General features: G+C 55.4%; 1 protein-coding gene across 4 annotated transcripts in view; it reads right to left on the bottom strand.

Moving 5' to 3' along the window:
• Positions 1 to 13,673, bottom strand: part of LOC100342463 (RH-like protein) — a 35,043-nt gene that overhangs the window by 6,204 nt on the left and 15,166 nt on the right. The window contains exons 1-5 of one of the 4 annotated variants that reach the window (XM_089301342.1): positions 12,689 to 12,808; positions 8,160 to 8,307; positions 7,072 to 7,238; positions 6,670 to 6,807; positions 3,419 to 3,552 (exon numbers count right to left, since the gene is read on the bottom strand). In XM_089301342.1, coding sequence (XP_089157468.1) covers positions 3,419 to 3,552; positions 6,670 to 6,807; positions 7,072 to 7,238; positions 8,160 to 8,307 — 587 coding nt within the window. In that variant the 5' untranslated portion in view covers positions 12,689 to 12,808. Of the gene's footprint in view, positions 1 to 3,418; positions 3,553 to 6,669; positions 6,808 to 7,071; positions 7,239 to 8,159; positions 8,308 to 12,688; positions 12,809 to 13,673 lie in introns of those variants that run through there. The other 3 variants (XM_002715970.6, XM_089301340.1, XM_089301341.1) reach the window with 3 other exon arrangements.

The raw sequence follows: 13,673 nt of genomic DNA, 5'->3' as shown, positions 1-13,673 counted from the left end.
ACTCCCCAAATGGCCACAACAGCCAGAGCTGTGCCGATCCAAAGCCAGGAGCCAGGAGCCAGAAACTCAGTGTGGGTCTTTCATGTGGTTGGCAGAGGCCCAAGCCATTGGGCCATCTTCCAGTGCTTTCCCAGGCGCATTAGCAGGGAGCCGGATCGGAAGTAGAGCAGCCGGGACTTGAACCGGGGCTCACATGAGATGCTGTCGCTGCTGCGCCACAACACTGGCCCCAGATTTTTAAAAAGCAAAAACATCAAGCGTGGTAGCCGGGTGGTTAATTAAAGGCGGAAGACACTGAGCGAGCACGGAGAGCACGGGGAGTGGGAGCAGTGCTCGGGCTGCACTGGCGCAGACGGCACAAAGCGCAGGACCCACTAAGCTCGCGGCCGCAGAGCGGGTGATACAGCAATTCACTTCTACGCACGCACTCAAGAGAAGCGCATGCATATGCTGCAGGGAGTGAAGACGAAACACGGCTAGAATGTCCACGCTGGCTCCCAACAGGAAACTCCCCAGGCTCATCAACGATGGATAAACAAACCGTGCTGTGTTCAAACAAACTTGTTTAAGCATCTTTTCTTGGAGCCAGTAGTTGTCGCTCCCACGTTTGCTCATCACGGGCCGGGCTCGCAGCCCATGCTGGAGGCCTCACTCCCCGGCCAGTCACTTTTGTGGGTGTGGGAAACTGATCCGTAAACCCCTCACCCACCAACTCACACGTGTGTGTTCCCTGCCAGCCCCGTGGGGGACATCCCCACCCAGTCACCCCCTGCCATGAGTCACAGAGGCACAGGGCCAGTTCCTCTCTCTCTGCTGCCTGGGCCCTCATGGGAGTTGGGTGTGGCCCTGTGTGGGCGCAGTGAGCCTCTGGGCGACGTTAAACTGCCCTTCCAACCACACCCACCTCTCGGGGTCTCCACTTAGTCATCTTTTTTTTTTTTTTTTTTAAGATTTATTTTATTTATTTGAAAGACAGTTACAGAGAGGCAGAGAGAGAGAGAGAGAGAGGGCTTCCATCCTCTGGTTCACTCCCCAGATGGCCACAACAGCTGGAGCTACGCCGATCCGAAGGCAGAGCTAGGAGCGTCTTCCGGGTCTCCCATGTGGCTGCAGAGGCCCAGTGACTTGGGCCATCTTCTACTGCTTTCCCAGGCCACAGCAGAGAGCTGGATCAGAAGTGGAGCAGGTGGGACTAGAACCGGTACCCCTATGGGATATTGGCACTTCAGGCCAGGGCTTTAACCAGCCGCGCCACAGTGCCGGCCCCACTTAGTCATCTTTGTAAGCGCAGACACCACCACCATAGAACGCTGCCCCCAGTGAACCTGAAATATCTGTATAAGGCTCAACCCCAGCCAAGACTGGCACAACTATGTACAGAGGGAGAGCACAGCCCGACTGCGTGAGAGCAGCTACACACAGGCAGAGCCGACGGATACTGTAACAGCCAGGTTCATGGTTCCCCTGGGACGAGGCATAGGGGGGACCTGGGTGCTGGTGACATGGGCATGTCAAGTGGAACCCTGATGATGTTTGCTCTTTTCTGAACACACTATAACACACTAACAAGGGTTGCTTTTACTTTTAATTTGTAGGTGGCAGAATGGAGGCTGAGCCCAAATCTGCTGACCTCCAACCCCGACCTGGTCTACCCTTGAAAGCGGGACTGGAGGAAGCGGAACTCCGTTGCCATAGCAACCGGGCCCCGCCTCCAGGGCCACCCTGCACCGGGCCTTGACTCCATGCTTTCCCATCTGACTTCACCCGTCCTCACGGTGGCCGTGGGGGTGGCAGCGTGGGGCTGCTGTGTCCATGGTTCACCAAGGGCAAGTCCAGGTCGGGAAAGTGAACCAATGTTACGTGCTGGGACCAGGTGGCTTGTGGGATTCCAACCAGGCTGACCTCAGGGCCAGTGCTGTGGCACAGCAGGTTGAGCCTCAGCCTGAGAGGCCGGCATCCCATACGGGCTCCAGTTTCTGCCCCGCTGCTCCTCTTCCGATCCAGCTCTCTGCTATGGTCTGGGAAAGCAGCGGAAGGTGGTCCAAGTCCTTGGGCCCCTGCTCCCTGTGGGAGACCCAGAAGAAGCTCCTGGCTCCTGGCTTTGGCCTGGTCCAGTCCTGGCCATTGCAGCCATCTGAGAAGAGATCCAGAGATGGAAGATTTCTCTCCCTCTGTCTCTGTCGTCTCTTCTCTCTCTGTAATCCTGACTTTCAAATAAAATAAACAAATCTTAAAAAAAAAAAAAAAAAGACTGACCCGGCAGTGGGTACAAAGCTCAGCCAGATGCTTCCCACAGGTCAGCACCTGAGGGCGACCTGCCTGGGCTTCGCCATGGGTATTCCAGGGCCGCTATTTTCCTAAAACAGATTTTTCTTCAAATTAGCCTTTTTTAACATGCACATAAATGAAGTAAAAAAGAAACTTTGCATCACTAACTTAAGTGCAAAGGAAATGGGAGGTAGCCTGGGGTCTCCTCTGCTACTGGGGACCCTCGAGCTGGAAGAGACGCCAGCTGCTCCACGATTTCTCTGAGAGCCCCCACCCCCGTAATAAGAGCTCAGTGCCACTCACCCCAGCACCTCCCCAGCTGGGTTCCAGCCCAGGGACCCGGCAGATAATGGTCCCATGGGACCACTTCCTAGAGAGTGGCAATCCATCCTCACAAACGAGATGGGACACGCCATGCTTTCTGGCCCAAGACCTGGCACTTAGGCAGTGGCTGATCAACAGTGGGGACGCCTACTGGTCTATTCTCATCACCACAGCCACTCATCTGTCAAACTGTAGCCCTGTCGCGTGCCCAAGTCCCTCTCCGGGTGCAGGAGCCACATCTGGGAAGTGCTTGTGGCCTGCAGGAGGTCACGGCCGGGGCTCTGGGGAGTCAAGTGCACCCCTGCTGTCCGTGGGGTGGGGGACACAGGACCTCCCTGTGGCCCAGCAGCGCACACCCCAGGACCTCGGCCAGGGCCCTCCTGTGCTTTGCGCTTACCTACACCAACTTGCTAGGTCCTCTGAACCACACAGCAGCCCCCCGGGAGCCCTGGCAGCGGAAGCCCTCCTGCTCTCACCCTCCAGCCAGGAGTGGGATGGGCAGAGCAGTCTCAAGGCCAAACCGCACCGTGCACACTCCCCACCACCATGGCGGGTTGAGAAAGGACCCAGCTGGCCTGATCCGCTCGGCCCGTGCTCGTGTGGTCTGGGAACTGAGGGCCTGTGCCCCACACCTCGGCTGTCCCGTTCAGCAGGAAGCGGCCCTGGGAGGTGATGACTGCACTCAAGGCAGGGCGTGGGAAGAGTTTCTGAACAAACCAGCCAACCAGTATTCAGCAGGGCCCACGGAGCACGTGGCCCTGGGCGCCGAGCACATTTCTCCCACCTGGGGTGCGATGTGCGAAGGTGGGAGAGCCCAGCCACTCACCAGGGACTGCTGGCCCAGCTGGCCTGAAGCACCATCAGCACAATGTAGGTGATGCCCCCGAGGAGGCCCGGCAAGCCGAAGGTGTAGTGGACACCGCTGGTGTCGTGAATCCTCAGCACGCGGTGAAGACACACCTGGGGACGAACGGCACCGTGGGCGGGTCTGCAGGTGAGACCCCTGTCCCCTACCCACCCTCTTCACAGAGCCTGGCACCCGGGGCCACCAAAGGGGGCGCATCTCAGACTTGAACGTGCACGCACCTCACCCGGGGATCTCGTTAGGATGCAGAGCGCACAGGAGGTAGAGCCCAATACGCCACATTTCCAACAGACCCCTCTGCCTGCGCTCTGCGTAGCAGGGGCCTGCATCAGCACCACTCCCATTTGGGGCTGAGGATTGGGAACTGGGGCGGAGGCTGCCGTCCGGTGCACTGCAGGGTAGTCAGCAGCGCGCTGGTCCCTATCTGCTCGAGGCTGGCAGCCCTCCACTCAGCATGCCACCCTAGAACGTCTCCAGGGACTGGGTGGGGGGCAGGGGCCAGCAGAGACCCCCTGGGCTAGCCACGCTTTAGCACAGCTGATCAGAGGGAAAGCGTCTGACCTCACCCCAGCTCCACTCAGCGCTCCCTCGGCCTCCTCACTCAGCCCCCCAGAGCCCACAGATGGGAACACCAACGCAGATCTGACCAGGCTCCTTCCCTCCGTAACTGCCACTCCCTCCGCCATAAAATCCAGGCTCCTCAACCGGCACCTGGGCACCTGCCCTCTCCCAGGCTCCAGTCCTAGCAGGCTCCCCGCTGAGCCTGTGCTTCGGCCCTAAGAATGTCTTTGTGTGTCCTGTGGCCATGTGTGCTTCTCACCACTGAGCTTGCTTTCTCTTTTTTCTTTTTTTTTTAAACATCTATTTATTTGAGAGGTAAGGTTACAGAGAGATGGAGAGACATAAAGAGAGATCTTCCATCCACTGGTTCACTCCCCAAATGGCTGCAACAGCCAGAGCTGGGCCACTCTGAAGCCAGGAGCCAGGAGCTTCCACCGAGTCTCCCACATGGGTGCAGGGGCCCAAGTACTTGGGCCATCTTCTGCTGCTTCCCCAGGTGCCTTAGCAGGGAGCTGGATCAGAAGAGGAGCAGCCAGCACATGAACCACCACCCATATGGGATGCCGGCGCCACAGGCGGAGGATCGACCTGCAGCCCCAGCTGCGGCCCCAACACTAAGCTTTCAACACAGTGGTCCTTCTGCCTGGAACACTTGTTCCCACTTCTTCGCCTGGCTAATTCTACTGTCAGCGTAGGCTGCGCTCTGGGAAGCCTTTCCTGACCTGTCCCAGGCTGGCTTGGGTGTGTTCCTGCAGCGGTCATCACACTGGGCTCTGGTCACTTGTCCACCTCCCTCTCTAAACCATAGCTTGAGAACCAGGTTAAGTGTTAAAACACACAAGGGGTCTTCAAAAAGTTTGTGGAGAATGCATAGTATGAAAAAAGTCACGCATAGATTTCAAATGCACCCCAAATGAACGTATCTCCTTTTAAAATGTTTCTTATTTATTTTACTTGAAAGGCAGAGAGAGAAAAGCAGAGAGACAGAGGAAGATCTTCCAACCACTGGTTCACTCCCCCAGTGTTTGCAATAGCTGGGCAGGACCAGGAGCCTAGAACTCAATCATGGGTCTCCCATGGGGGTGACAGGATCCCAAGTACTTGAGCGTTATCTTCTGCCCCCCAGGGTCTGCCTTAGCAGGAAGTTGGACCTGGAAGCAGGGCTGGGGCTCAAACCCGGCATTCCAACATAGAATGTGTGCATCCCAAGCAGCCTCTTAACCACTGCGCCAATGTCTACCCCAAACTTAACTTCTTTTAAAAAAGATTTATGTATTTATTTCAAAGGCAGAGTTACAGGGAGAGAGAGGGAGAGACAGACAGAGAGAATCTTCCATCTTCTCCTTCACTCCCCAAAGGGCTGCAATGACAGGGGCTGGACCAGGCCAAAGCCAGGGGCCAGGAGCTTCTTCCAGGTCTCCCACACGGGTGGGAGGGGCCCAGGGACTTGGGCCATCTTCCGCTGCTTTCCCATGTGCATTAGCAGGGAGCAGCCGGGATTTAATCTACTACACTACAGTGTCATCCCCCACAAACTTATCTTTTAATTCCATTTTCCATGAACTTTTTGAAACACCCTTCAGCACAATGACAAATGGTCTCTGAACAGTCCTCCTTGGGGACAGAGGCGAGGGAGCCGAGGCACCGAGACAGCCAGGGACTCTGAGCCCGATGACGCCCACGTGCCACTTCCTCTGCTGTGCCCGTGGCTCCTTCATCTCGGGGTTTCACAGCCAGAGACACAGGACCTGAGTTCCCACCGCAAGGGGCAGACCGCCCCGCCTTCGGTCAAATCAACCTGTTGGGAAATTCTCCCTTCTTGGGGGTGGAGATGGACCCTGCACAGTCACCGCTCATCCACACTCAGCCCTCACGATCCTCCCTTTCCCTCCTTCCAGCCTGCGTGGGCCCCGGGTGGTGCTCTCAGAAGTGCGCCGTAACCAGCCGGCCACAACGGGGCCCTCCGGTACGGTGAGCGCCTGTTGAGTAATAAAGGAACGAAGATCCGCCCACCTGGGAGAACTAAGCAGCGGAAGTGGCCGTGACCCGGATTCTCAGCCCTGGGTGCTTCTGCTCCCACCCCTCACCCTCCATGGCTCACTGGGGAAGCCGCGAGTCCACGGCACATCCCTCCGCCACCCCAGCTAAACCAGCAAGCCCCTTCTCCAGAGAATTTGGAATTGTGGCCAAGAGATTCCACTGACAGCTTTCTTAGGCAAGACGACATTCCATGTGCAGTGTGAGAGAAGGCAGGCCTACGGCGTGAGAGGAAAGCAGGAATTCAGGAAAAGCAAAGAAAGAGTACAACAGGGAGCTTTTGGGCTCTGCACACTCCAGTCCCTGGTGCCAGCATTTCTGGGTGCCCAGTGGCAGCCTCTTTGGTGGGTTCTATGATACCCCTGCAGCCATGCAACAATTCCCTGTCTGCAAACTCGTGTGGGCTCTGTTACTTGCTCCCCGGCACCCTAACCAATGAACTGTCCAACTGGGGTGTGGGCCCCTCATCCAGGCCCTGAAGCCAACCTACGAAAGTGCCAACTCCGGCCTAATGCAGCCCATGGCACCAACACTCGGGCCCACCAGGGACCCAGGAACCCAGGGTCCTGCTGCTCTAAGCCCAAACACAGGGTGTCCCCGGTCCAACTCCTTACCGGCAAGCACACGGCTCCTGAGACGGAGATCAGCCCAGCCACAAGGCCCAGCCCCATGGCGAGGGGAGGGTAAGGGATCAGGTGACAAGATGCACCCACAGCCACACCTCCTGCCAGCACCGCATTGTGGATGTGAGTCTGCAAAGAAATCGCTGGTGGGTGGATGAGGTGAGGCACAGAGAGGTCACCCGCTTACCCCAGATCACCTGGCAGCCTTCCCCTCCGCTGGGATCCACACCTTCCATCACCAGGCTTATCCCACTGCCACCTCTCGGGCCCAGGGAGCAGTCACCCCAATGGCGCCCCGCCCAGGAACAGCTGGAGAGCGCAGTCGCTCAGCCTCCTGGCCACCCCTCCCGCCTGACCCACCTACTGCTGCCCAGCACACAGCCCCCTCCTCACCAGGTTGATTTTCCCCTGAGGGTGCGTCCAGGCCGACGCGGAAGTGGCTATCACTGTGCTGACCGCGAGGGCGTAGTAGGTGTTGAGCACGGCGAGCTTCCTCTCATTAGGAATGTCCAGCAGAGCGGAGTTGAAACTCGGCCAGAAGATCCACAAGAAGAGGGTGCCTGGGGCCAGAGAGGGTCAGTGACCTCGGGGCGGGGGGGCTCAGGCAAGGGGGATCCTGGAGCTGGCAAGCGCGGGCAGTCACTTTGCAGGCTCTGGGACCTGGGGTGAGTCATGTCTCCCCTCCAAATACTCAGCTTGCTAGAAACCATCTCCTGGGACAGGCTGAAATCTACGGACCCCAGGCCTCAACTGCAGCCTGAGGGCGTGGCATGCACCTGCTGTGTTGATTTCGCCCCGTGGCTATGCTGCTATGCCCTTGCTGCTGTTGGGCGCCTCACGTGACTTCCTCTGAGCCTCTCCCAGCCATCTAGACTCATCCCTCTCCCTGTAGCCTCTCCGAACACCACATTGGGACCATTCTCCTCCTACTCCTGCTCCCTGCTCCCTCCTCCACTCCTGGGCTCTGCTTTCTTCCTTTGTCCAATTTCCCCCTTTCCATTGAGGGCAAAATTGCTCAGATAAACTTATTTAAACTCAAATGTAAGGGCTGGCACTGTGGCATAGTAGGCTAAGCCTCTGCCTGCGATGCCAGCATCCCATATGGGCACCGGTTCAAGTCCAGCACCTGCATGGGAGACCTGGAAGAAGCTCCTGGCTCCTGGCTTCAGAATGGCCCAGCCCAGCTCTGGCCATTGCAGCCATCTGGGGAGTGAACCAGCAGAAGGAAGACCTCTTTCTCTGTAACTCTTCCTCTCAAATAAATAAACACATCTTTTAAAAAACTCCAGTGTAACAGATCTCTCCTCCTTGCTGGCTATTCGTGAGCAAGGGCTCTGGAAGACAATGCTTCCTTCCAAGGCGTGATTTCAACAGGACCCCTGGAATGAGCCCCCCAGATGGGACGCCTCGGACTCGCGGGGCAAGTGGGCAAAGCACAGAGACGTTTTCGGCACAGGCTTCACCCACCCCTCCCACCTTACCCAGCATGGCAAACAAACTGGGGCTCGTGGCCATCTTTTCTTTCTCCTCGACTCCCTCGGGCAGAGGCTTTGACAGGAACCAGGCCACAGTCAGCCCAAAATAGGCTGCGAACACGTGGATGTGCATCATGCTCACGTGGTTGTCCATCTGCAACAAAAGCCAGCGGCAGCCATGAGTGTCAGGTCAATCCCGAAGCTCCGTGGACCAAGTTCTGGCTGGACTGCCGCTGGGACTGCCGTCACGAGACGGCGCTCAGCGCTCCCCAGCCCCTCCCTCCGCGGAGAGGCCGCAGGCTGGCCTTTACCAGCAGCTGTGGGCTGAGGTCCACCTGGGGGGTAAAAACGCGCCACCCAGCCTCTGCCTCCCTGCGGGATTTCAACCCTGCACCAAGTGCTGAGTGACATGCGCTTTGCAGCATGAAGCGGCGGACTGAACTGAAGCCTTTAGCAAAAGCTAAGAGATACACTAATTTTGAAAATGAAAACACAACATATCAAAACCTGTGGAATACACCAAAAGCAGTATTAAAAGGGAAGTTTATAGCATTATGTGCTTACTTAAAAAAAGAGAGATGTCTCAAAGATCTAATGATGCATCTTGAAGACTTAGGAAAACAAGAACAAATCAAACCCCAAATCAACAGGAGGTGAGAAATAATAAGAATCGAAGCAGAAATAAATGAAACTGAAACTAAAAAAATACAAAGGATCAAAACAGAAAGTTGATTTTTTGAGAAGATAAAACAGATAAACTTCTAGCCAGAAAGAAAAAAAGAGAAAAATAAAATAAAATTAGAGATGAAATAGGAGGCATTACAACTGACACCGCTGAAATACAAAGGATCATAAGGAACTACTATGAAGAACTATATGATAATAAACTGGAAAATCTCAAAGAAATGGATAAACTCCTGGATTCATATAAGCTACCAAGATTATATCAAGTAGATATAGACAATCCAAACAGACCCATAACAAGCAATGAGATTGAAGCAGTAATCAAAAGTCTTCCATCAAGGAAAAATCCGGAATCCGATGGCTTTAATACTGAATTCTACAAAACATTCAAAGAGGAAGTAACTCCAACACTCAAACCGCCCCAAAATATTGACCAGGGTGGAATTACGTCCAACTCTTTCTATCAGGCCTGTATTACTTTGATACCAAACCAAAGACATGACACAAAAAAGAAATCAGAGACCTATATCCTTTTTTTATTTTTTCAGCAGAAAATGAGGCTTTATTCAACCCTGGTGGAAGCAGGCCCCAGACCAATGTCCTTAATGAACACAGATACAAAGGTTCTCAACCAAATACTAGCAAATTGAATCAGAAACCACCTAAAAAAGATCATACATCACGATCAAGTGGGATTTATCCCAGAAATGCAAAGATGGTTCAACAGCTGCAAATCAACAAACATCATAAAATCGTAAGTTGGATGCAGGCACTCTGATGCAGCTTGTGGACATCTTAACCAGCAGCGTGGCTGCTAAGCCAAATGCCCACCCCTGTGGAGCACTTCAGCTCCTTCTAAAGCCAGCCCAGAGTCCGCCCGCTCTTTGTTATACCATGCGCCCACAATCCCAGACAGCGGCAGTGACCAACGTGCCGCTGGAGGACACAGGCCACCCCCTTGGCCCCGGCGCTGTCCTCAGATCCCCGTGTGGCTGTGCGCTCGCTCACTTCCTCCAGGGCTCTGTCTGCGTGGAGCCTTCCCCAGCCCCCTAACACCTTGTCCCCACTCTTTCCCCGCTTCGTTTCCCCCAGGAGTGCTTGTGGCTGTGCCATACGCCCCATCTTCTGCCTGTTTCGCTGTACTGGCCAACTCTCCCTTCAGACTGGAGCTCCTGCGAGAGTTCAGGGTTCCCACTGCCCCAAGAGCGCTGAGAGCACAAGAGGCACCAAACAGACCTTTGTGAAGTGAACGGCTGACGGCCAGCCGCACGCCACGACCGCGGTGAGGCCTGGGAGGAGGGCTCGCACGCTGGAGTCTCTCCAGCTCCTCCAGGAGCCCGGGAACCACCCTTGGGGCTCACGGGCCTGCATGCTTTGTTTCTGGAATCTCCTGAACTCTGATCCCCAGCTCTGGGTCCCCGGGGCTGCCCACCGAGCAGGACCCAGGCGGAGCTGAAGTTTGGAGGAGAGTGAGCCCTCAGTCAATGATAAATCCTCCCCGCGACCGTGAAACCTTTAGCAGGTCAACGTGGCAAAGAAGAGAAGAAATGGCAGTGAGCGAATCCAGTCTCTTCAAGGTGTCACTAGGAAGATCCCAGGGAAGTAGGACAAGGCTACAACGCTCTGCGTATAGCGAGTGCTCGCTCATGCATTTGTCTTATTTTATTCTCATTTGAAAGGGAGAGACGGAGTGACAGAGAGATCCTCCGTCTGCTCCTTCGCGCTCCAAATGCCAGATACCAGGAACTCCTTCCAGGTCCCGCAGGTGGGTGGCAGAGGCCCAGGTACTTGAGCCATCACCTGCTGCCCCCCAGGGTGCAGGCTAGCAGGAAGCTGGAATCAGAGGCAGAACTGGGACTCCAGGCCAGGTACTCTGAGACAGGGGATGAGGGAATGCCAAGAGCTGTCTCAACCCCGCCCCACGGGCTGCTGCGTGGGCCATTGTCCATGCTAGCTGCAGCTGGGTGGACCAGAGACTCAGGAGCCCAACCTGATTCTCGCTCCCTGAACTCTGGAACTGAGAGAACTCAGAGGAGTGTTCTTTTCTGGGCGGTTTGGGATGGGGAAACGCAGGAACACGTGGCGGGGAGGGGTTAGGTGGGGTGCAGTGCAAAGACACGAGCTCTCCCGGGATAGGGAGAGCGTGAACTACCTGGACTCTCCAAGGCTTCTGGTACCCGGTGCAGCCCCTTCCTGGGTCTGGCTTCACCTCCTGCCCCTGGCGGGCCTCATACTCAACCTCCCCCCATTCGGCCTCAGAGAGCTCCCAGTGACATTTCTCCCTTCGCACCAAGGCATTGTAATTAATCATTATATTAAACAAAGAGAAACAATAAAGCGTGCCTACGTGACTCCATGAAGTCACAGTGAGATGAAGAAGTGAGAGTGCCTCCTAACAGAACAATGCCCACTAACGGATGTCAGAGGGAAGGTGGAGTTACAAAAACCAGTATCAGCGGTCGTCATAGTCCTAACTGATTCAGGCAGGAATCGTGGTTGCTAAGACCGGAGCGTGAAAGTCTGATGAGAAATAGGGTGTTCAAAGGAACCTGTCTTCTTACAACACGTTAATTCATTACAAAGAGTAACTTAGGGGTCAGCACATATGAGCGCCGTTTCGAATCCCAGCTACTCCACTTCTGATCCAGCCCCCTGCTAATGGCCTGAAAGCAACAGAAGATGGCCCAAGTGCTTGGGCCCCTGCACCCCACATGGGAGACCCAGAAGAAGCTACTGGCTCCTGGCTTCAGATCGGCCCAACTCCAGCCATTGTAGCCATTTGGGGAGTGAGCCAATGGATGGAAGACCTCTCTCTGTGTGTAACTCTGCCGCTCAAATATATAAATACATATTTTTTAAAAAAGAGTAAAACAGTGACTTTACAGTGGAAGATGCTGGAAGACCCCACTGAAGTCAAGTGATCCGAGTCAACACGCCCCATAACGGGACACGTGAAGACTGTGTCTTCTGATACCAAGGACACACGTGCCTTCTACGGAATTCCTGCCAAAGCTGCTCAGCCTCCATCTAACCGCGAGGAACCAAAGACAAGGCCACATTCCAGCAAATAACAGTGCGTAGCTTCAACACAGGTCAAGGTCATGAAAGAGGAAGAAAGACCAAAGAACTGTTGTAGATCAATAAACTGCAAAATTACCAAGGGTAGGTAAATGAAAGATGGATGGATAGATATGGATAGATAGAAACAGACAATAGATAGGGAAGGATAGATAACAGATGACACAGATACACAGGTAAATGGCAGGTGATATGTATAGACAGATGACTGACAGATATATAGATAGATATTGATAGAGACATGTAGATACATAGATAAAAAGGCAGGAGAACTGAGTGCAAAGTGGATCTTGTAACAGGAAAAGTTTTTTCTTTTGCTGGACAGATTATTATTGGGCAGTTGGTGAAATTTCAGTAAGATGATAAAATCACTTCCATATTAACTTCTCAGTTTTGCTAACTGAACAATGGCTATGGAAGAGAATGCCCGAGTTTGGGGGACACGTACACGGAAGCGCTTAAGAGTAAAAATAGAAGTCATGTATACAGACAGGGAGAACCGAAAATCAACAGACAAGAGCCCCCCGCATCCCCTCCCAGGTCACTGCTCTTTCCTTTCCAGCCCCACCCCCACCCCGGCTTCCTGCTGCAGGTGTCAGCCTTGTCCTGCCCCAGGGCCCCATGTCTGCACCTGCCCTCCAGCCTTTCTCTCCATCACTCTCCCCAGGCACCACCTGGTCCACCCAACTCCTTCATCTCCCCTCCAGCATCTTTCCCTGCATCCGCCCACGTCCACGAGCAGCTTTAGTGCTGGTCACCCCCAGTACCCGCACCTCTTCCCAAATCCCCGTCTCACGCTTCTCCGCTTCTCACAGCCATCGCCTCCCACCTGCCCGGCTCACTTCCTCAAGGACCCCACGGCACCCTTCCAGGGAACAGAGCTGGGGGCGCTGGCGAGCTGGAAACGGCCAAGCCCTTTTCCTAACGCTGTTGAGGCCATGCTAAGCCGAACCATGACCCTGTCACATTCAAAACTGAACCCTGGATTCTCCCTCCCGGATCTGCTCGAGCCCAAGGCCTCATGGGCCAGCCACTGGCTCCAGAGCAAACGCTGGAAATCCTCTCTGCCCTTGGTCTTTCTCTGCCACCCCACGTGCAGCCCAGACGCACACCCTGCCAGTTCTGTCCTCAAACGCCGCCAGAGTCCGGCCACTGCTCCCCCAGCCACCTCCGCTGCTCTCAGTGCCCAAGCCCAGATGACCCCCACGCTCCTTTCTGGTCTCCACTCGCCCCTCCCCCTCTCAGCCCCCCAGGCTTTTCTGAACCCAGCAGCCAGAGTGAGTCTCTGAAAACATGAATCAGATGTCTCTCTCCTCTGCTCAAACTCCCCAAGGCGCCCTGTATTTCTCAGGGCAAAATCCAAAGTCCTTTACCCTGCGCCCCCTGAGACATAATAAAAATCCCTCCCTTCATTAACTCGGCTGCCCCCTGAGCCCAGTGCGGTAGCACTGCCGTGCTCGTAGAACGACGGAGAAACTGAAGTCTACGAGGCTCCCCCTGCCCGGGGCGGCACGGGACGCAGGGCAGAGCTGAGATGCAAACCCCGGGCTGGGCTCCCAACTCCGGCGCGAGCCCTGCGCGCCTTTCTGCTCGCCCATCGGCCACCCGCAGCCCCGGGGCTGGGGTTAAGGCGGCGGGGAAGCTGCGAGTGGCCGCCTCTCGCGGAGACATCACTCGCGCAGCTGCTGCCGCACACTGGGAGACCTTGGCAGTGCGCCTCGCTGGGACCCGTGCGCGCGAGGCCGCGGACGCGCACGC

This window comes from Oryctolagus cuniculus, chromosome 7 (assembly GCF_051225735.1).
Source record: "Oryctolagus cuniculus isolate XC-2025 breed Fujian yellow rabbit chromosome 7, ASM5122573v1, whole genome shotgun sequence".
Classification (NCBI taxonomy): Eukaryota; Metazoa; Chordata; class Mammalia; order Lagomorpha; family Leporidae; genus Oryctolagus; species Oryctolagus cuniculus.
This window is presented reverse-complemented; position numbering and strand designations above follow the sequence as displayed.